The sequence below is a fragment of the Orycteropus afer genome, unplaced genomic scaffold, assembly GCF_000298275.1.
Source record: "Orycteropus afer afer isolate SDZICR_OR568_19922 unplaced genomic scaffold, OryAfe1.0 scaffold00112, whole genome shotgun sequence".
In the NCBI taxonomy this organism is placed as follows: domain Eukaryota; kingdom Metazoa; phylum Chordata; class Mammalia; order Tubulidentata; family Orycteropodidae; genus Orycteropus; species Orycteropus afer.
This window is the reverse complement of record NW_006921699.1, coordinates 3,040,106-3,063,782: the sequence shown is the minus strand read 5'-3', so window position 1 is coordinate 3,063,782 and position 23,677 is coordinate 3,040,106. Positions and strand designations below refer to the sequence as shown.

Sequence of the window (23,677 nt, the reverse complement as noted above, 5' to 3'; positions counted from 1 at the left end):
TGCATCTTCCTCAGGGATGTGTTTTGGGTCTGTATCCTGGTCTCTTGTTTCTCCTGCTTTATCTTGCTTCTTTGTGTGGACTGTGATGCTCTGTTGTCTTTGAGGCATTGTGATGTTTTTGTATTTATATTTAATTGGTGATTGTATGTTGGAGTGACTTGCCCACAATTTCTGTTTTCTTTGTATGTTATCTACGCAAGCAGGGTATTGTGCTCCTCTGTTCACCAGTTGACAGCACTTATACACTCACCACCTGTCTCCTTTCCTGTTATTAGCCTCTCATATATCCTTGCTGACCTTGACAAACAGAGCCTATTCCTAGGTCCCTGGAATCCAGATGAGAATGCTATCACTTTAAAATCCCAAATAGTTGCCACTTGTAAAGATTCAAAATGGCTGTGCCCTCAGTCACTTTAAATATCCAAAATGGCTGCCGCATATAAACAATCAAAAAGGCTGCGCCCTCTGGACAGCAGAAAGTCAACAGCTCAGGTTGTCTCCCTCCTTGCTGTTTCCCTTCCTAGTCATACGTCACCAGCGCAGTTGTCCCTGTAGCCCTTGGTGACCAGGGCTCATCTTTAGGTTAATTCTCAAGCCCCACCACCACTTGGAAATATTCAGGCTGTTGGTCCTGTCAGAGTAGCTGACAGTCTGCAGCTCCAACCATTTCTGTACTCACTGTTTTCATTCAGGTTTTTCCACTAATTGATGCTTAAACCACTTCTGTATAGTTCCTTTCAAAGCTCAGGGCTCCAGGATTATCTTCTATATCTCTGTCAATTGGTTTTTCTTTTCTTTGTTGAAGAGGGTCTGTGTTGCTTGTCTGCCTATTCCTCCATCTTACTGGAAGTCCTCTGATAGGGTCTTCTTGCCTGCTTAGTGGGGAGCTCAGCCCCCTGCCTCTCTCAGGCCCTCAACCAGTTGACCTGCAGAGTACTCTGGGTTGAAGTTTGGTTGCCCAATGAAACTAACTTTGGGCCGGCAGGGTGGTTTGGGGGAATCTAAGACTGTAGGAAGCACTGCAGCTCATTGTTACAACCCATTAGATGGCTGCCAGGTAGCTGGGTTAGGGCTAAAGCTACCCAGGGCAGCAGCTCCATCTCTCTGGCTTCCTCCCTTTCTGCCCCGGGATGTGCCTGGGAGCGCTGTCCATGGTCAAGACACAGCCTTTGCTCAAAATACCTAACTAACCTGCTGCCCCCTCTCCCTGATCCTGGCAGGTGAACATTATTCCCATCATTGCCAAGGCTGACACCATCTCCAAGAGTGAGCTCCACAAATTCAAGATCAAGATCATGGGCGAGCTAGTCAGCAATGGAGTCCAGATCTACCAATTTCCCACTGATGATGAGGCTGTTGCGGAGATAAATGCAGTCATGAATGTGAGCACTGGGCAAGGCCTTAAGGCACTAGAGCCAGATGACTGGGGCTGGCACAGATCTCAGACACATTCCCAAAAAACTCTTGTTCCTCCCACAATTCCAGCCTTAGCCTCTCTAGGACAGATAATGGGTGTGGCCAGGGAAGGGAAGAATTGGGTTTTGGACCTGCACTGAAGCTTTCTATGGATTGAGTTCCACAAGGTCTAGACTCAGATGGGAACTTGAAACTGTAGGAGTAAGCAGGCATACTGCCAGGGTTTGGCAACTGGGAAGGGAGTCAGGCCCACAGGTCCTTCAAGGGAGCTTTTAATGCCCCCAAGGAACTCAAGAGCTGAATGAACGCCTAGAGAGTGGAGAACATCAGGAAGGTAGGTTGAGGGTTCAGCCCACTCCCGTTTGGAGGTTCCAAAACACTTCTCCAAAATTGAGCCAGGAAGTGAGGACCTGGCTTTGGGGCCTTTGTTCAGGTCTGGGCAGCCCCAGGTCAGCCTCTTCCCAAGCCTAGGGGCAGTGAGGGGAGTCTGTCCATTAACCTGTATGTCAGCTTAGTATTCATGAATTCTTGGGCCCCTTTCCAGGCACACCTGCCCTTTGCTGTAGTGGGCAGCACTGAGGAGGTGAAGGTGGGGAACAAGCTGGTCCGAGCACGTCAGTACCCTTGGGGAGTGGTCCAGGGTGAGTGTGGCAGGGCAAGTATATACCCAGCGGGGGGCCCTGAGTTTAGTTCCCTGTCCTGCCTTGCTCCCCTCCTTTGCAAGCCTGCCTCCAGCACCCTGTCCTGGGCCCCACCCTCCCTGTGTGCCTGCCCCTCATTCTGTAGAGTCTTACCTATGGCTTCCTGGCTGCTGCCCTCGGTCCTGCCCTTCCCGGGCCCATGTATGTGCCTGCCTGACACCCATATGCCCTCTGCTCTCAGTGGAGAATGAGAATCACTGCGATTTTGTGAAGCTGCGGGAGATGCTGATCCGGGTGAACATGGAAGACCTCCGTGAGCAGACCCACAGTCGGCATTATGAGCTCTATCGGCGCTGCAAATTGGAGGAGATGGGCTTCCAAGACAGTGATGGTGACAGTCAGCCTTTCAGGTGACCACCTGCACAAGGAGTGAGCCTACCTCCAAGGCTACAGCCAGACTTGCCACCCTGGCATCTGTCTTTGGGGGCTGATGAGCAGGAGAGGCTGCCAATACCCCAGCATCCTCCCACCCCCAGGGCCCTTGTGCTTCTGCTTCCCTGGATCTGCCCCTGCCCCTTCCCTCATAACCACACCCTTGGCCTCTCTTCTCTGGGTCCCCACAGCCTACAGGAGACATATGAGGCCAAGAGGAAAGAGTTCCAGAATGAGCTGCAGAGGAAGGAGGAAGAGATGAGGCAGATGTTCGTCAACAAAGTGAAGGAGACAGAGCTGGAGTTGAAGGAGAAGGAAAGGGAGGTCTGTGCAGGGCCTGGGGTGGTAGGGAGGAGACAAAAGTTGCAGCAGGTGAAAGGAGAGTAGGGCCTGGCTGGGAGGCAGTGGGGACAGCTGGGCTCCATCCCTGCCCACACCAAAGTCTGGGCTTCCCCAACTTCCACTCCTAGCTCCACGAGAAGTTTGAGCACCTGAAGCGGGTCCACCAGGAGGAGAAGCGCAAGGTGGAGGAGAAGCGGCGGGAGCTGGAGGACGAGACCAACGCCTTCAACCGCAGGAAGGCTGCTGTGGAGGCCCTGCAATTACAGGCCTTTCATGCCACCTCACAGCAGCCTCTGAGGAAGGACAAAGACAAGAAGAAGTAGGTGCTGGGCTCCCTCCCCTGTGCCTGCTCCTTCTCTCCTGCCCTTTTGCACCTACGCTTGCTCATGTTCTTGCTTGTTTGTCATCATATCTCTCATTTTCACTTGCCCTCCCACCTCTTTCTTGCTCACCTTTCTTTTTCTCTCACTGGTGGTCTCGACATCTCAGGACCTGGATCTCTCCCTCTTATATCCACGTTCTCTTTTGCATACGTGGCCTTGCTTGCTCTCTCCCCCCGTCTCTTACCCATCTGTTCTCCTGCAGCCCCCTCAGCTGCTAGGGATTGTCTGCTGAAGTGTGGTGAAGGCTGGATCTCACAGGCAGGGAGAGGCTGTGGCCGTAAGGCCTAGGGGAAGGCCTTTCAGGCCACGAGAGGGACAGGACCTGGGAGTGAGATTCCAGTGCTCCTGTGGTTCCTGCTTGGACAGCTGTACACATGCTCCCCTGCGGCCTCTGAGGCACTGGGTGTGGGCTGACATGGCTTGGCTGCCCGGTGGTAACTGAGGACAGTGGAGACTTGAGCTCAGCCAGTGCTGACTCCTGGATGCTATGATCACTACCCAGCTATCTTGACAGGCGCTTAGGGCTGAAGGAAGGGCAGAAGCTCTCTGTAGGGGCTCTGTGGGTCCTGCTAGGGAGGGGGGCTGCCCCTCAAGTAGAAGTTGGAATTATTTCTCTGGAAAGTGGACTTGGGGGATGGGGGATGGCAAGGAGTCTCTTCCTGACCTCAGTTAGTGTAGTCAATCTGTTGACCAGGTGGGGGCAACCCTGAGTTACTTCTCCTAGCCATTTTTAATCTCCTGTTTCCACAGCCTTGGGAGCTCTGGAGGTGTAGTACCCAAGTAAGGCACTTGACTGCTAACCAGAAGGCTGGCAGCTCAAACCCACCAGCCACTCCTCGGAAGGAAGATTGGGCAATCTACTTCCGTAGTGATACTGCCTCGGAAACCCAAAGAGGGGTTGCTATGAGTCAGATCCGACTCGATGGCAGTAAATTTTTTTTTTTTTTCCACATGCTTAGCTGGAGTCCAGATGCCCAGGCTTCCTGGAATCTCCCTTTCCTACCTGCTTCCTTTGGTGTCCTACACCACATGACACTGTAAGGATCTCATCTACCTCTGCTTTTCCCTGCCTCTGGCCTGTACCAGGTGCCTTCCTTCCTTTGCCAACCCAGGAACTAAGCAGGGGTACCTATCCTGGCCCTCACTCTTGGATGGCATGGAATCCTGGAATGCTTGGGAATGTCTGTGTCCAGGCCCTTCCTTTCTTGGTGGCAGTGGAACGTTATGGTTCGGGCCATAAAGTACAGAGCTTGCTGTGGCCCTGGGCCGCTGCTTCTGCCATCAGCCCCCCTGCCCTCCATATATGTATTCTTTAACTTGTACATATGCACACACAGCACACACGCACAGTCTCACTTATTCTGTCTTTCATCGCATATACAGACTCAGTACATACATGCATACAGACACAGACTAAGGGAAAGAAACTTGAAGGACTTTTCCCAGGGGAAGGCCAGGGGACAGAATCTGGCATTTAGGATTTAGATGCAAATTATCATTCCTATCCTCTGCTCTGGGACAGACCCTTCTCCTTTCTATAATTTTCCTTCTCTTGCTACCATTGGATCTTGAGCTGCCCTGAGCCCCTACCCTACCTGCTAGCATAGCTGGGACAGATGTGCCCATGCCAGTCCCCAGGGACAACCCTAGCCCCATACTCCTCTCAGCCATGTGAATTTCCCCTCTGCTTTGCATTTATTTCCAACCCTCCTCACATGTCTGGCTTTTGGCTTGGGGAGCATGGGGCCTCTGTGAGTTGGGATCTTTATGGCTGGAGGTGCAGAAATCTGTCTTCTCCTTAGATGGGGGACATGGGAATCTGTGACCCAAAACAACCTTGCCCTGTTCCCTGCCAGTTTGGCTTAGGCCATCTTGTTAAAGAAAAGACAAGAGGGTTTCCTAGGAAATAAGCTGTGGAGAAACCATTCAGAAACCAAAGACAAGGACCAAGGGTGAGGTCAGGGACAGTGGGGATGGGGTACAAGCTGGCACAAGTGCCCAGAGGTTCCCCACTAGCCCTGCTGGGATGTACTGCCATACCTCTCAGGTTGGGGGTCTTATTATCACTGGTGTCTGGTCTCCCTGCTTTTCCCATGTGGCCTGGGCTCCTTGTTATGTTTTCCAGGCCTGGGCCTAGAAAACAAATCTTTTCTGTTTGCTGGACATGGCAGAAAGCTTCAGTCAGTTTGGCCTCTGAAAAAGAGGCCTGTTTTCCATGGCTGGCTTTGTGGAGGCCAAGAGTGGGATAGGTAGGATGGCTGGGGGCACCCCTTCCTCCTTCCCTGGTCAGGGGATGGGGGGTGCATTTCATGACCATTTTGTTGAATGGCTTTGATAGGCTGTGCTTATTCTTCAAATTTTAATCCATTTTTGCAAAATTACTTCCCAACCAGATCTTGACCTGGGACGCCACAAACTGAAGCGAGTTCTCTGGTTTGCTCGTCACAAATGCCAAACTGACTGCCCTTTCCCAGTGTCCACCTTGCTGTCTTTTGCTTCTGTTTAATTTGGTCTGCGAATCTTTTAATGTGTCTGTTTTTCTGTTTGTTTGTTTTATTTTTATTTTTCAGTTAACGCACGCACAGACTTACATGTCAAGAGCGGACTTTAGACTTTCATGTGTTAAGTTGCTTGAGTTACACCTTGTGACCCTTCACCCATAACATGGTGTGAGGATGGACTGGGAGCTGGTACAGACTCCAGTGTTTACAGCCTTGTTTTACCCCACCCCCGCCCCGGCCCCAGGCTGCCCTTGGGCCTGGCAGGCCACCCCTCTCTATGCAAACACGTAAAAGCCATGAATGCTGGAATCAAAAACTGACGAGGTTTATTTTTTTCAGAGCCAGTGGCTGGTCTTCCATTTACAGTGTCACTATTCCTTGACGGAGCAGTCATGTGCCTCTCTAGCGAAGGCCCCGGCCGGCGATGCCAGGCCTAATTGTTCAGCGTCAAGATGACAACTTATGAGGTGCCCTATGTGCAGCCGGTGGTCTGGTATACTCGCTGCAAAATTCACCCAATTGCCCTTTGTTTTAATTTTTCTAACCTAGAGCTTAATTTCAATAACTTTTTAAACACTCCTAAATTTATATTTTGGCACCAGCATAAAGACAAGTAATACCCTCTCCCATTATTTTCATAAGTAACAGTTTCCCTGATTTTTAAAAACTAAACATTTCCCTAAACCTTTCTTATGTACAAAGTACCCCTATCTAGGGAGAGGTGGGTAATAAACTTCCTGTAATGACAGTGTTTGGAATTTCTTTACGGATGAAAGTGGACTATGAATAAGATTATGTCCAGTGTTTCACTGTGAATGTAAATGGAACAGCAGCCCAAAGCCATTGTCTGTGTGGCCCAGAGGTGCTACCTGTAAACATGGACCAATGCCACGTCTGTGTGTTAAGTGTTTGACTTCAATTAGGACCCCAACACAACTCTGCCTGTTCCATGTACAATGAGTCCTCAGAAGTTTTTTTTTTATTCCCAGCCATTGTTTCCTTTTTGCTGGCTGAGTCATAGGGCAAAGATCTGAAGGTATCTGGTATATGTGGACAGTTGAAGCAAAAAAAAAAAAAAAACAAACCCCAGCAAAAGCACTTTTCCCCTTCAGCTGCACTCTAAACAGAAACATTTTAAGAAAGTACTAGCAGCACTGATTCTTTTATGTTCTTGATGATTTGGCAGCTATTGGGATTATGAAGGTTGAAAATAAACCTGGTAAAGTGAAAGAGAAAAATGAATAGAAGGAAAGAAGGAATTCATTTAATGTTCATGAAGCCCTGTGCTGGACACGGGGGCTACTCAGAGGCTCGCACAACTCCTACCCTCAAGTTCACAGTTTAGTGTGCTTCCTAACTGGAAGCCTTAGGAAGCTGTGCCAAATTATTATTGGACCGGTAGCTCCTTTTCTCATGCCCTCAGTCTTCTCTCCACCACTGTTTTCGCCTTGCTGCCTTGGCCTGCTGTATTGATTTCCATGACCACGTCCTGGCTTCCTCCTGCCCCTCTGAGATGGGCTCCCATTCAGAGTGGGGCTGAGGGGTGAGCTGTGTGTGCCCACCAAGGTGCTGCCAGAAAGAGGGGCTCCGCACACCAGGGCAGGTTCTGTTAATGCGTCAAGTGAAAATTTGCCAAATGTTTTGCCATAACCAGGGACAGATCCAGGTTTTGTAGGACTGGAAGCTTGTATAATTTGGGACGCCTTCTTTAAGGAAAACATATAAATATAAAATTAGGTACAGGGCCTTGGAAGTACCCCAAGAATTAAGCCTCATCAGTTTCACAGTCAGGACTGAAAACAGGTATCTCAGTATCATGATCTGAAAAGGTAAATCAGCAGATCTAAGGAGCCCTGGCAGGGTAGCAGTTAAGTACTCGGCTATTAACCAAAAGTTCAGCAGTTCAAACTCACCAGCCACTCCACAGGAGGAAGATGGGGCAATCTGCTTCCATAAAACCAATAGCCTAGGGAACCCTATGGGGCTGTTCTACTCTGTTCTGTAGGGCCACTATGAGTTGGAATCGATTCGACGGCACACACGCAAAGCAGATATGAACTGTGAGTGGCTTGCCTTTAGCATAATTGTATGTCTTCAAGTGTATTTACTCGGGTCAAAATGTGACCTTTCAGATAGCCTCTCTCAGCTGATACATTTCTGCAGATGAGGCTCAATGACCAGCATGTCCACTGGTTACATAAGAAAAGAGGACCAATCATGGGTCAACCTAGGGGCTGGCTCTGGAGTAGGCAGGTTCTGCTGCTTGTTCACTGCCGCCTGCAGGCCCCACCCAGGGCATCCTGGAAGGCAGTAATTGTGCCTGGTTACCTGTCTGTGGGCCTAAGCCTTCTCAGCATCTTTGAAGAGACCTGTCAGACTAACATTTTCTGGGGACTTAGCTGCCCTCCAAGGGCTTCATCAGCTTTAACTAGCCTCACTGCACTTCTCTCTTCCCCTGCTATTTGTGTTTGGAATTTTGTCATCTTTAGCTGAGACCAATTAATCTTGGTGCATAAAGTGAGCTTAAGGCTTGCCATTATTTAACAAACTACCCCTTATGGAATGGATGGAAGCCCTGTCTGCAGGGTCTGATTTACTCCTCTTTCTCTTTCTCAAGAAACCCTGGTAGTACAGTGGTTACACACTCAGCTAACCAAAAAGTTGGTGGTTCGAACCCACCAGCCACTCCATGGGAAAGATGTGGCAGTCTGCTTCCTAAAGATTTACAGCCTTGGAAACACTATGGGACAGTTCTAACCTTTCCTATAGGGTCTCTATGAATCAGAATCGACTTAACAGCAGTGGGTTTGGATTTGGGTTTCTCTTTTGGTATCATCCGTTGACATTATTAGGGCTGTTGTGTGGGATCATGTTGGCATTTACTGTCATGTCTTTCACAAACCATGTTGGTTTTGGGTAGAATCATCATGTAACTTATTGTCATGTAACTAAGACACTTTTAAGAGTGAATATTACTAATTAAATCGGGTGTAACTTGGGACCCTTCCAAGCAAACCAGGATGTATGGCGATCCTAGTTATGGGTAGCCTGAGTCTAGGTGGTTTGTAATTGTACACACTGACCACGTAAATGTTTGTGTGTGTATAGTTATGGGTTTCTTGTTAAATGGGGTTCATAGTACTGGATAAGAGGCCTGAAGGAAACATGGCTTGCTAGTTATTAACATGCTTTTCTAAAACTGCTTCATTCATTAATTCATTTACTCCTTCATTCATTGACTGTTTTTGTTCCTTTCCATTCACTTTGTACTCATTTTTTTTCCATTAAATTTTGCATTTATTTTGAGTTTTTGTGGTGTCTTTTTTGGACAGTAGCTTTTCTGATTTAACAAGGTCCCTGAGCCTATTTATCCACTACAACTGTGATAAAATACAGCTTGTCTTTTCTGTGAATTTTGTGGGGGCTAATCAGATCAACTTCTGTAGAAATTATGTCTTAATGAATTCTGCTCTGGGCATCCGTGAGGGGCTACTGGATGGGTGTGGGATGGAGGAAAGAGTCACAAGAAAGAGAAGATGCCACTTGTGTTCCCTACCTTTATTGGGTGACTGGGTGGTGTAGTGCCTAAGGCATTTGACTGCTAAACAGAAGGTTGGTGGTTCAAACCCACCAGCCAGCCACTCCTCGGAAGGAAGACTGGGCAATCTACTTCCATAGTGATACTGCCTCGGAAACCCCAGGAGAGGTTGCTATGAGTCGGATTGACTCTACAGCAGGGAGTTTGGTTTTTGGTTTTCTTTTTGGATGCTGTGTAGACAAGAGAGAAGGCACACCCTGCCCTTGAGGACTTAACATCCTTATCTCAGAGGCTTGACATAGAATAACTAATCTTATAGTACTTATCATGTGCTTGACGTTGCTCTAAAGTGCATTACATGCACTAATTCCTCTACTGCTCATAATAATCCTGAGATTAGGTGCCATTATTCTTCCCATTTTTTTAGGTTAAGGCACAGAAAGGTTAAGTAACTACTCAAGGTCACATAGCTAGTAACTGGAGGGGTTGGGATTTGAACCTAGGAAGTTTGTACCTGTAATTTCTAAGCTACAGCTGCCCCTTGGCATCCCAGTGGGATGATGAAAGAGCAGTGACAATGTGGATAGTGTTAAAGTATGCAGTCTGACAGATGGATCCAAGATGGTTTTGTAGAGGTGGGAGGTCCTTGTGGGTGGGCAAATTGAGGAAGGGCAGACTGGTGGCTGAAGGAAGTGACAAGCTCATGGGTTCATTTGTTGAGGACCTTTCTCTGTTAGGCAGTAGGTCAGACACTGGGGTAGCAAAAAATGAGAACACACAATCTGAGGTTGGGTGCTGATGGCCCTAATAAAGGTGTAGCTCACCTCTGCGGAAGGCAGGAAGCAAAGTCTTTACCAAACTTTGAGGGACAGAGACTACAGGAAGCCAAAGAGAGAAGGCCCTCCTTGGTGGAAGGAACATTATACAACTCTGCTCCCACATTTTTGGGGAAAGAGCCATCTGGACAGGTCACTCACTGACACTGTACCTCCCTTTGCAGCCCATCTGCCTTTCCTGCTGCCATAGCAGCTGCCTCTGAGCTTTCTTCCCATCTCCTGTTCTGCAGCCACAGTCCTTCACACGTCTGCCCTTCTATAGGTGGACTGTGTCTATATTTTCCTCCACAGTGCCCCCTAGTCTGAGCCAGGGTGGGTGCTGACTTCCTAATCTCAGGAAAAAAAAATGCCAAAACTGCCAAAAAAGGAAAGGATCAGTGGTAGAAGTACAGTTAGAGAGGGTAGCATGGGTCCTGGGACTGCAAGGCAAACTTGAACAGCACACAGGGCTTTGTATTTTTAACACAGCTGATGCTCTGGCAATAAAGAAGCTTCCGAAGAGACGAGCTACATTGTTTACATATAGGTAGAGCAATGTCAGGCTGTCCCTGGGGCTCACAGGTCTTATCTCTTTTCTCCAAGAGTGTGAGAGTCATTCATCTTTGGGAACAGGCTGTGCTTACACCTAGAGTTACCTGGTTAAGAGGTCCAGATGCCTCCCAGCAGCTCCTCAAAGTCCAAAACTTTGGTGCAGGACCTTGGGATGAGCCCCTGGACCATGCACTATCTGTCTACTCACAGTGGAAGGGATGAGACAGAGGGCAGTCATGGCCACCGTGGGAGCTGTGGCACAAGCAGGATGCTGCCCCCTCAGCACCTCCAGTGTAAAATGGGTGCTGGCAAGAGGACTGTGATTGGTGTAACCTAAGAGATGATCTTCCAAGTGTATCTGTAGCAAGTCCAAATGCACTTCATGCCTAAAGTGTAAAGTAAGATTCAGAAAGCAATTTTTATTTTTACAAATACTATATAACAACCAAATTTGTGTCAAGATGTATAGAAGTGTCTGACACTATAGTACAGATACTATTACAGTCTATCTGGTCCTTGGCCACTCTGTACCTAACAGCAGCTCATACTCCCTCATGCTTAGCACATTCACAAAAAAAGTGCTTACCATGCAAAGACTTCACAAGCCACCTCTGAACGTGTGGCACAGTCATTCATACCCCCAGTACTGCTTATACCCCAGCTGGCAAAGACGCCAGCTGGATGCCACTGCTTAGAGAATGGCTCTATAGTATCCCAGCTTCAGAGGGGCAGCTGGCCTTCCCCCTCACCCCTCAGTCATGCTGGTCACCTCCTCCACCTGCAGCACCATGGACGCAGCAAGCCTGATCTCAATTCCTACTCATCCTAACAAAAAGCTTTCAGAGTGGTACCCCCCAACAGGTGTTACCTTATAATGCCTATTCACTGGAATAAACAGTCCTCTAATTAAACAAATAAGCTACTTAAGCATTATAAGGAAAAATATGCTTGAAGCTTGCTCAAATTATTGTACATTAAACAAAATACTGTATGATCCAGTTCTTGTGAAGGGAAGATATAAGTTATAGCCAAGTCAGGGTAAGAGAAACTGGCGAGATCATCCCATTTTCAGAGTGGCCGGCAGGGTAGTTAGGACATGATGGACTGCACATGTGGCTGGTATAAGCTTGGGATGCTAGAAGGACCTGGCCAGTTCTGGAGGCCAGAGCAGCAAGGACTAGTCAGTCAAAAACAGTCCTGACCCTTTAACCCTAAGTGGTGGTGATGTTTATGATGATGATGTTGTGAGGTGCCATCAAGTTGGTTCTGATCATAGCAACCTTATGGACAACAGAATGAAACACTGCCTGGTCCTGTGCCATCCTCACAATTGTGGCCATGTCTGAGCCCACTGTTGCAGCCACTGTGTCAGTCTGTCTCATGGTTTTTCCTCTTTTTTCTGACCCTCTGCTTTACCAAGCATGATGTCCTCCTCCAGGGATTGATCCCTCCTGATCACATGATCAAAGTACAAGAGACAAAGTCTGCCCATCCTTGATTCTAAGGAGCTGTCTGGCTGTACTTCTTCCAATACAGATTTGTTCATTCTGCTGGCATGGTATATTTAATATTCTTCACCAAGGCCGTAATTCAAATGCATCAATTCTTCTTTGGTGTTCCTTATTCATTGTCTAGCTTTCACATGCATATGAAGTGATTGAAAATACCATGGCTTGGGTCAGGAGCACCTTAGTTGTCAAAACGACATCTGCTTTTTAACACTAAAGAGGTTGTTGGCAGCAGATATGCCCAATGCAATACATCAGTTGGTTTCTTGACGGCTGCTTCCATGAGCACTGATTATGGATCCAAGTAAAACGAAATCCTTGACAACTTCAATCTTTTGTTTATCATGATGTTGCTTACTGGTTCAGCTGTGAGGAATTTTGTTGAGCCCTGAGTAAGGCTCACCTTCTCCTGGCCTCATATTCCAGCTCTCTTAGCAGCCAATACCAAGCCTTGCTGAAGAAGGAAGAAAAGCAATCTGCAGTATGAGCATTCATTCTCCTGCTCTCAGGCCCAAAGAAAACAATGTAGTGTTGTGGTCTGTGAGGCTTTGGACCACCCTTATCTGTGGTGACCTTGGTTTGCTTTCTTCTACCCTAATTTTCTTCTAAGGACTCTGCCAGGAGCATTTTCTTAGTTGTTCTTAAGCAAGGAGAAAACCCATATGCTCTGGAGGACAGTGGGGTTGAGCAGAGAAGCTGGCTGGCTGGTGAAACAGAAAGTTGTCTCTGTGGGATGATGCCTAAAATCTTCTCAGCTGCTGCTTTGCAGATTTCTTACAGTGGCTGAACTGCTCAATCTATAATTAAAACAGAGCAACCAGTCTTGAAGCAGAACCACAGTGCAGTCTAAAGAATAGGCAGCTGAGTGCCAAAATGCTAGCATGACACAACTTCAGGAGGGTACCAACATCCAACTTAAAAGCATTAACTGCACCATCTCAGAGACATCCATCTCCAACCTCAGTAAAAGTGCCATCTGCCTAATGATGCGTTCCATCTTAACCTGTCCATTCTTAAGGATTCTAACACCCAGAACCTGCCTCATGGTGCCCCAGTGCCTGACACCACACCCTCATATGGAAGGTGAGGGGTATGGAATTCACAGTCCCCAATATTAAGCTCAGTGTTCCTTCCTCCTGAGCTAGACATATTTCCCTATTCTCTTGACTACAAGAGCTGCCACTGAAATGAAGCTTCTTTCACTATCATAGAAAGCCACCACGAAGCTTCTTTCACTATCATAGAAAGCCACCACCATTGGTCTAATGAAGGGAACAAGTATCCCATATCCAAAGCCCGATGGGCATGGTCAAGAGTTAGTTGGACTCTTCCCAGGATCATCATAGCCAGAGTATCTCTGGAGCCTACGGGGGCCAAGAAGAACCTAGGTACCCTTTGAGGGTCAAAGTGTATCAGTTAAGGGGGCACAACTCTTGAGAGCCTGGTCTGGGGCAAAGTTGATGTCTACCTGTGTTTCTTTAGCAGATCAGATGTAGGAGGAGTGCACCAGTCGGGCATGAGCCTCTCCAGCTCTAAGGTGATGATGACCAAGGCCAGTGTGGAGCCCTTGAACTGCAGCAGCTGGTGGCCCGCCATACAGTGCTGCAGCTGCCTGGTCAGGGACGCGACGTGGCGGGAAGGATTCCTCTGAGACAGCAGCTCTACCACATGGGGCCAGCCCAGTACCACCAGGGCGTGGAACTGGGACCATGGTTTTTAATGTTAGAACAGAAAACCCCATACCTTTCATATATCAGTGACCAAAAATGCAAACAATTTAAATTTCCATCAAGGAGCATCAAATGTTGCCCAACCCTTTTCATTCCCATCCAGAGGCCGACATGGGGCCTGAGGCTTAATGTCCATTCTATAGCCAAGCTGAGCTTGAATCTTGGAGAGAAAAAACAGTCTGCTCTATGACAAAGAGCCTAAAGTACCTAGATGACAATGTTTCACTTCCAATAAATAGAAGCATAATATTCAAGATCAGGGCAGCAGAAAAGCTACTTGTACCTGCTTGACATAAGAAGCTCTGTAACTTGGCAACAGTGGTAAACAGCCCTTTGAGATTTAATCTTCATGCTTCATAACAGACAAAAACCCATGACATTTCCACATTGCATAATTTTGCCTTACTAACAATCATATCCTTAAGGATGACCATCCTTCCCCTAACTAAAAACAAAACTAATGTATGATATTTTTTTAAGTGCCGGATCAATATGGTCTAAAGCCTAAAAAGGATTGTGTGTAGGTGAATAAAGACAGCTAAGTGAATGTGTGTAAAGTGTAGCAAAAGCAGACAGCTTTTTATGTACAGTATTCATAGAATGGAAAGTGAAATATTTTTGCAGTGTGTATTTAAAAGAAACCATAATAGTGCCGTCTAAAAACCTTTGTAAAGTTAATTTAATGTCCTTTACAGGTGGGAGTCTGGTGGAACTGTGTTGGATTTGGGTCTATTTAAGATACATTTTCACTCTTCTGTATGTCATGAGCCTTGTGGGTTACCTCACTGTGGTGCATGTGCAAGGACATGTGCACGCCTGTGCTTTGCCATCCTATATTGTGAACAGCTGTTCCAAAGGCACAAATGAGTCTAGGGTAGACTCTGCAAACTCCTCGTACTCACTACAGTCAAGAAGTCCAGCGGCGTCCCAATATAGAGGTCTTAGTACAGTCTGTCCAGAATAGCCAGCTCCATCTTCAGCAGCTCATTCGGGGTACAGCCAGAGCCATAGTGCTTTATGAAGTCTTTTATGCGTGGAAATAACTGTAGAAAGAAAATAAAGAGGCCAAAGCCCTAAATCATGTCATGGTACCTTTTGTTTTCTTACTCATGGGGACTGGGCATCTCATGACCCTAGCAGTATTGTCATGCAGTAGCTTATCACAGAAAATGAAAGTATCTCAGCTAAGGGGCACAACTCTGGTCTGGGACAAAGTCGATGTCTACTTATGCTTTCTTTCAGCAGATCAGATGTAGAAGAATGATCTTGACCATCTGTCAAGTCCCCAGGTAGAAGTGGCAATGACCAATGAACACCATATTGTCATCTCTGTAAACAGTTCTCAATCACCAGCTGCATGGCATTTCACATCCAATGATCCTTTGGATGCTAGGGCTGTGCCATCTCCCCTACTCAGCTGCAAGAACTCACCCAAACCTTTCCAGAAGCTGTGGGCTCTGCCCATTCCTGTTCCCAATCCCAACCATGGTTACTTGTCATAGAGAAAAAAAATATGCCTTTGAGCTTCTTGGTCTCCACCAGACAGGCCTACTGGTAAAACCACAGCAGCAAACACATTCCCTTTAACTTTGACAGAAGGCAATTCCATTCTGGAAAAAGTATGACCTCCTCCCAGAAGGACCAATGGAATTTGTGTACAGAACAACATCCAAATACCAAGTGAATTAAAAACTTAATTTTTTTTAGATACCTTAACTATTAATATAACCTCCAGATATACTTGTCCAAGGTTCACTTACTTGATTTTTAGTTAGACAAAAGCAACTTTGGCAGGGGGGCACAAATTATATTCTAACAAATAGAGGTTAAAAACTTTTCTTTTTTTAATTGGAGGTGTGGAACTATACCCACAAGTGGCTTTTTCCTGCTCCCTCAGATTTCTGAATTCAGCCATGAAGACCCTGTGGAAATGGCAGTGGTTCTACCATCCCCAAAGTGCGTAAAGGAGTTAGGGAACAGAGAGGTCTAGGAAGGTTACTAGTGAAGATCTTCTCTTGAACACAAGCTACAATGAAATCCAAGCAAGTCTGAAGCACTCGTTGGGGCTTCTCCTCCACCACCAACACATGGCCCTCTGCCCTTCTCAGAGGAGGACCCCAGACTCCCTGAGGACCACTGCCAAATCCTTATGTCTCAGATGTTTTCTTACATGCATTTTATTGGGATTCACATGAAGTCACATGGTTTGGAAGGCCTTTTCCTAGCTTGACAGCATATATCTCTTGTCTAGTGAGAGATGGCATCTGGCGTCAATCAGTGAGGCAAGTTACATTGGCCAGGAAGTCAGGACTCTGGGTTTGCTGGGTCAGGAGAATTCTGGGCCAGAATCTGTGGAGTCTGAGTCTGACAAATCTAAGGAAGAGATAGCCAAGATCTTAGGAAATGAGTGACACTTCCAAGATGCCCACTATTCACAAGGGCACACACTCTTCATGAAACCTGAGTGTTCCAGTGTTAAACAAAACAAAACAGCCACAGTGGACTTCCAGGGAAGCATACCTCCTCCTCTTAACTTCTGCAGCAAATCACAAGGAAGTTATTGTAATGCACTGGGGGTACTTCTCTTTCATCTGCAGTATGGAACAAACAAATTTGAGCAGAATATGAATGCCAGATGCAGACTGTAAAGCATCCATGGTCTTGTCTTTGAGATGAATTTTTTTTAAGACTGATTTTTACTTCTCCACAAAAATACAGAGTGCCATTTTCACATCTGATTAGTGAAAATGCTCCTGATTTCACAATCACAGATGACTAGTCAGTATTCTTTTGTTAAAAGACTGACTGTAGGTAGGGAACACACAGTCTCATCCTGGCCTCAGGGCCTGCCCAATAGACAGGTCTTTAACAAAAAAAAAAAAAAATCAAAACTCACTGCCTCACTGCTGTGGAGTCGAATCCGACTCATAGCGACCCCTCCTTGGGTTTCAGAGGCAGTATCACTATGGAAGTAGATTGCCCAGTCTTCCTTCCGAGGAGTGGTTGGTTGCGCCTTCTGGTTAGCAGTCAAATGTCTTAGGCATTATGCCACCAGAGGTCCTAGACAGATCTAGACAAGCACATTCTACATCATATAGATAGTTCTTTTCCCAGTGAGGTCCTCTTATGCTCCCCAGAAGGCCAGCCCAGAGGAACACAAAACACTGATTTAGACAAACATGGTAGTAGGATACAGAAGAGTTTGAATCCCAGCCCTACCACTTGGGGTAAATTATAAGCCTTGGTGTGAACTTATGGAATCGTTCATCTCTCAGGCTACTGTAGGGAGCAGAGAGGTTAGTTCGAACCCCACCATCTGTCACCATCCCCTAGAGGTCTCCACACTTTCACTGAAATCAGGCGGCAACTGATGATGGTGAGCGACAGCTTATAAGCGGCCAGGGAGACTCAAAGATATTCCCAAACCTCAGGAGCCACAGCACGACTTCCTGGAAGCCGTCTCGGATCATCTGCTTGAGGTGACTAGGAAGGCTGTGAGAAATGCCTTTCCCTTAAATCCCTGTCGGATTAAGTGCCTCTCCACTGACCATTGGCTCATCAATTCAAGAGCTCCCCTACAAACTTTTTTCCGTTCTAAGTAGAGTTCCTCACTCAAATAGGCCCTCTACTGAAACACCTACTAGCAAGGCGCCCTTTCAGGGAGACAAGCAAGTGAATCCTGCCTTGTGCAAGTGACACAACTGGCGAAGGTTCCTCCCTCCAGGAACATGTCAGCGTGAGAGGCCGTAAGTGCTCCCGGGAACCCAGCCCCGGGCGCGGTACCTGGAGTTAGCCGCTTTGCCACATGTGCGCCTCATGGCCAACGGCCAGCGCTCATCCAGGAAGCACCTGCAGCCCTGGTGGAATTTCCAGCCTGGATAACCGCTCCATGGGCTGCGGACCCTGAACGGCGTCGGAGGCGGGGCCTACGACCCGCGGAAGCGGCGCAGCCCCCAGCCACCGGCCGCGGAGGTTGCTCCGGGACAGCGCGGATAGGTTCCGCTCCGGGCTGGCAGGCCGTCAGGAGCCTGCCTTGGGACGCGTTTCCCGGAGCCGGCGGGGAAAACTGGAGAAGAAAGCAAAGAGCCGATTTGCCCCGACGCACGATGACTGTGATAACCAACGCCCGCGGCTCCGGCGGGAGTCGCGTGCTGAAAGTCTTGACTTGAAGGGGATACTGACCGGGGTGGGTCTGCTTACTGCCCTTTTATACCTGGTTCCCGGAGTCTTACAGCTGGGGCCTCCAAGGGGCGGGCCCGCGTGCACTAGTCCCATCTGTCGACCACAGAAGGGGAGCTGACCCAGGGCGCGTGGGGCCCACACGTGCTCCGCACTCGCCCGGGAGAGGAGAGGGTGGACGGCCTAACCTAGGACCTCGCGGGAAGTAGCAAGCCCTAGTAATGTGGAGCCCTTCTCCCCCCTCTCCCATCCCCACCTACAACAGTTTGGTTCCGCACTGGAAGTTCGCGCACTGCGCCTGGTGCTGAGTCCCCATCCTGGGGTATGGTGACTGGTGGTGACACAGGCCTTGAGGAAGGACGCATGGCCACAGACCCCGCGCCCTACGTCATTTTAGTGTCATCTCTGACAATGTTACCTGGTGCAACATCCTAATGACACCACTAAGCTCAGAGCTTCGGTTTCCTCTTCTATAAAAGAGGTGATATAAAGTGGGAGCTCTGGTAGCATAGTGGCTAAAGCACTTGACTGATAACCAGGAGCCTGGTGGTTCAAACCCACCAGCCACTCCACAGAAGGAAGGTTGGGCAATCCTACTTCCGTAGCGATACTGCCTCGGAAACCCAAGGAGGGGTCACTATGAGTCGGGGCCGACTCAACGGCACTTAACAACAACAACAAATAACATAAAGTAGTTAGTTCATTTATGCATTTATCCACTCAGTAATTATTTACTGAAGGCCTATTATGTTCTAAGTGCTAGAACATAACCTGTTTTTGTTAGGTGACTTTGAGTAAGCTCCAACTCATAGCAACCCTACATTCTATAGAACAAAAACAACTGCCTGGTCCTGCACCATCCTCACGATCCTTGCTATTCTTAAGCTCATCCTTGCAGTCACTGTGTCCATCTCGCTGAGGGTTTCCCCCTTTTTGCTGACATTTGCTTTTCACCAAGCATGATATCCTTCTCCAGGGAATGGGCCTTTCTGACAATATGGTCAAAGTAGGAAGATAAGTCTGGCTGTTATCACTGCTAAGGAGCATTCTGGCTACAATTGTTCCAGAACAGATTTGTTCATTCTTCTGGCAGTCCAACACCACAATTCAAAGGCATCAACACTTTTTTGATCTTCCTTATTCATTATCCAGCTTTTACATACATATGAGGTGATTGAAAACACCATGGCTTGGGTTAGGCACACCTTAGTCTTCAAAGTGACATCTTTGCTCTTCAACACTTTGAAGATGTCTTTTGCAGCAGATTTGCTCAATGCAATAGAATGTCTGGTTTCTTGACTATTGCTTCCATGAGTGTTGATTGTGGATTCAAGTAAAATGAAATCTTTGACAACTTCAATCTTTTCTTCACTTATCATAATGTTGCTTATTGGTCCAGTTGTGAAGATTTTTGTTTTCTTTATGTTGCGGTGTAATCCACACTGAAGACAGTAGTCTTTAATTTTCATCAGTAAGTGCTTCAAGTCATCTAACTTTCAGCAAACAAAGTTGTGTCATCTGCATATCGCAGGTTGTTCGTGAGCCTTCCTCCACTTCTACTGCCATGTTCTGCTTCATATAGTCCAGCTTCTCGGATTAATTGCTGAGCATACATATTGAATAACTATGGTAAAAGGATACAACTCTGACACACCTTTCCTGATTTCAAATCACGCAGTATCCCCTTGTCCTGTTTGAACAACAGCCTCTTGGTCTATGTACAGATTCCTCATGAGCACAATTAAGTGTTTTGGAATTCCCATTCTTTGCAATGTTATCCTTAATTGTTACGATCCACACAGTCAAATACCTTTGTATAGTCAATAAAACTCAGGTAGACATCTTTCTGGTATTTTTTGTTTTTTGCTGAGATCCATCTGACATCAGCAGTGATACCCCTTGTTCCAACTCTTCTGAATCCAGCTTACATTTCTGGAAGTTCCCTGTCAATATATTGCTGCAACTGTTTTTGAATTATCTGCAGTAAAATTTTGCTTGCATGTGGTATTAATGATATTGTTCAATAATTTCCATATTCTGTTGGATCACCGTTCTTTGTAATTGGCACAAATATGAATCTTTTCTGGTCAGTTGGCCTGGTAGCTGTCTTTCAAATTTTCTGACATAAACGAGTAAGAACCACCAGCATTGCATCTGTTTGTTAAAACATCTCAATGGGTATTTTGTCAATTCCTGGAGCCTTTTTGTTGTTGTTGTTGCCAATTCCTTCAGTGCTGCTTGGACTTCTTCCTTCAATATCATTGGTTCTTGATCATATGCTACCTCCTGAAATGGTTGAATGTAGACCAATTCTTTTTGGTATACTCTGTGTTCCCTCCATTTTCTTTTGATGCCTCCTGCATCGTTCAATATTTTGCCCACAGAATCCTTCAAAATGGCAACTTGAGGCTTGAATTTATTCTTCAGTTCTTTCAGCTTGAGAAATGCCCAACGTGTTCTTCCCTTTTGGTTTTCTAATTCCAGGTCTTTGCACATTTCATCATAATACTTTACTTTGTCTTCTTGAGCCGCCCTTTGAAATCTTCTCTTCAGCTCTTTTATGTCATCATTTCTTCCCTTTGCTTTAACTACTCTTACTCTCTATTTGAGAGCAAGTTTCAGAGTCTCTTCTGACATCCATTTTGTTTTTCTCTTCCTTTCCTGTCTTTTTATTTATTTTTATTATCTTTTATTTATTTATTTGTTAGTTTATTTTTTTTCAGTGCTCTTCCTGTCTTTTTAATGACCTTTTACTTTCTTTGTGTGTGATGTTTGGCATAGAGGCAGAGGCATAGAGGTTAGAATTTATAACATATTTTGGGGGGACACAATTCAGTCCATAACAGAATTGGAACAAGTCTCCAAGACTGGCCTCAAAGACTACCCCTGCAAAAGGTCTTGGACTTAACTGAATCATACCAGACAAGTTTATTGTCAAAAACAATAGTGCAATCAGACTACACAGAAGAGGCTAAATACTGGATACCAGCAGTCTGTGATACCAACAGAGTCACACAGTTTAAAAGAGAAATTAAGGAAAGAGAAAGTTAAATACAAGTATGCTAAAACCACTGTCATCACAGGGTGTCTGTGTGCCCAAGGTTGTGCCTTTGAGGAGTGAATCACAGGCTACACACTGTTGTGGAAAATAGTCCAGCCAAGTTATTATAAACAAAGTTATTATAAACAAGTTATTATTAAAAAATGAACAAACAAACAACAATGAAAACAAGCCCCAGAGTGAGTGACCAGAATGCAGAGTTGCTAAATATATTATCTAAAATGTCAAGTTTTCAGAAAAAGAAATCATTACACATGTAAAGAAACAAGAAAGAGAGCCCCATAAACAGTTTAAAAAAAAAAAAAAAAAAAAAGGCAGACAACAGCTACTGCCCTTGAAAATGCCCAAATTTGGACTTAGTACACAAAGATATCAAAGCACCTATTTTAAATATGTCTAAAGAACTAAAAGATACAATGATTAAAGAAGTAAATGAAGATATGACAGTACCTCATTAAATGCTGTTGTTATGTGCCATCGAGTCAGACCTGACTCATAGCGACCCCTCCTTGGGTTTCCAAGGCGATATCACTACTGAAGTAGATTGCCCAACCTTCCTTCTGAGGAGTGGCTGGTGGGTTTGAACCGCCAGCCTTCTGGTTAGCAGTCAAGTGCCTTAAGCACTATGGTACCAGAGCTCCTATTTCATCAAATAGAGAGTATCAAAAAAGAGATGTTGATAGGTGCTGTCAAGTCGATTCCAACTCATAGCAACCCTAAGTACAACAGAAAGAAATACTGCCCGGTCCTGTGCCATCCTCACAATCCTTGCTATGCTTGAGCCCATTGTTGCAGCCATTGTGTCAATCCATCTTGTTGAGGGCCTTCCCCTCTTTCTCTGATCCTCCACTTCACCAAGCATGATATCCTTCTCCAGGGACTAGTTCCTTCTGACCACATGACCAAAGAAGGTGAGATGAAGTCTGACCATTCTCACTTATAAGAGCATTCCAGCTGCACTTTTTCCAGGATAGATTTGTTTGTTCTGCCAATCCATTCTTCGCCAACACCACAATTCAAAGGCATCAATTCTTATGTCTTACTTATTCATTGTCCAGCTTTCACGTGCATATAAGGTGATTGAAAATACTATAGCCTGAGTTTAAATAAAAAAAGAACCAAACTCACTACCATGGAGTCAGACCCAACTCTTAGTGACCCCTCTTTGGATCTCTGAGTTGGTTTCACTATGAAAGTAGATTGCCCAATCTGCCTTCCCAGGAGTGGCTGGTGGGTTTGAACCACCAGCCTTCCGGTTAGCAGTCAAATGCCTTAGGCAGGCGCACCTTAATCTTTAAAGTGACATCTTTGCTCTTCAACACTTTAAAGAGGTCTTTTGCAGCAGATTGCCCAGTGCAATATGATATCTGATTTCTTGACTGCTGCTTCCATGAGTGTTGATGGTGGATTCAAGTAAAATGACATCTTTGTAATTTCAGTCTTTTTCTCTATTTATCGTGATGTTGCTTATTGGTCCAGTTATGAGGATTTTTCTTTTCTTTTGAGGCATAATCCATACTGAGAACTGTATTCTTTGATCTACATCAAAGTCCTCTTTACTTTCAGGAAGCAAGGTTGTGTCATCTGCATATCTCAGGTTGTTCATGAATCTTCCTCCAATCCTGATGCCATATTCTATTTTATATAGTCCAGCTTTTCAGATTATTTGCTCAGCATACAGATTGAATAAGTTTGGTGAAATGATACAATCCTGATACACACCCTTCCTGATTTTAAACAATTCCATTGTTCTGTTTGAGTGGAAACCTCTTCGTCTATGTACAGATTACTCATGAGCACAATTAAGTGTTTTGGAATTCCCATTCTTCACAGAATGGAAGTGTTATTCATAATTTGTTATGATCCACACAGTCGAATGCCTTTGCAGAGTCAATAAAATACAAGTAAACATTTTCTGGTATTCTTTGCTTTCAGCTAAGCTCCATCTGACATCACCAGTGATATCCCTCATTCCATGTCCTCTTCTGAATCCAGCTTGCATTTCTGAAAGTTCCCTGTCAATATGCTGCTGCAACTGTTTTTAAATTATCTTCAGCAAGATTTTATTTGCCTGTGGTATTAATGATATTGTTTGATAATTTCCACATTTTGTTGTATCACCTATTTTTATAATTGGCACAAATACGGTCTCTTCTAGTCTGTAGGCCAGATAGTTGTCTTCCAGCTTTCCTGGCATAAATAAGTAAGTGCCTCCAGGACTGCCTCTGTTTGTTGAAACATCTCAGTAGGTGTTCCATCAATTCCTGGACCCTTGTTTTTCACCAGTTCCTTCACTGCAGCTTGGACTTCTTCCTTCGGTACCCATTGGTCCTTGACCATATGCTGCCTCCTGAAGTGATTGAACATTGACTAATTCTTTTTGGTACAGTGATTCTGTGTATTCTTTCCATCTTCTTTTTTTTTTATTATTAGGATTTGGGTGAATATTTACAGAGTAAATTCACTTTTCATACAGCAATTCACATATACTTTGTCTCATGTCATTGACCAAAATTTACAATGCAGCAGCTCCCCTCCCACTTCCTCCCCATAGTTACCTCCTCCCAGTGTCCATCCCT

General features: G+C 45.9%; 1 protein-coding gene across 1 annotated transcript in view; it reads left to right on the top strand.

The window, feature by feature from the left end:
- SEPTIN8 (septin 8) overlaps window positions 1-13,779 on the top strand; it is a 19,894-nt gene extending 6,115 nt beyond the window's left edge. Inside the window, exons 4-9 of the mRNA XM_042781368.1 lie at window positions 1,221-1,382; window positions 1,961-2,057; window positions 2,299-2,467; window positions 2,681-2,813; window positions 2,960-3,150; window positions 13,611-13,779. Of these exons, the coding sequence (XP_042637302.1) occupies window positions 1,221-1,382; window positions 1,961-2,057; window positions 2,299-2,467; window positions 2,681-2,813; window positions 2,960-3,150; window positions 13,611-13,779 (921 nt within the window). The remainder of the gene's footprint in view (window positions 1-1,220; window positions 1,383-1,960; window positions 2,058-2,298; window positions 2,468-2,680; window positions 2,814-2,959; window positions 3,151-13,610) is intronic.
- Window positions 13,780-23,677: the final 9,898 nt, after the last annotated feature.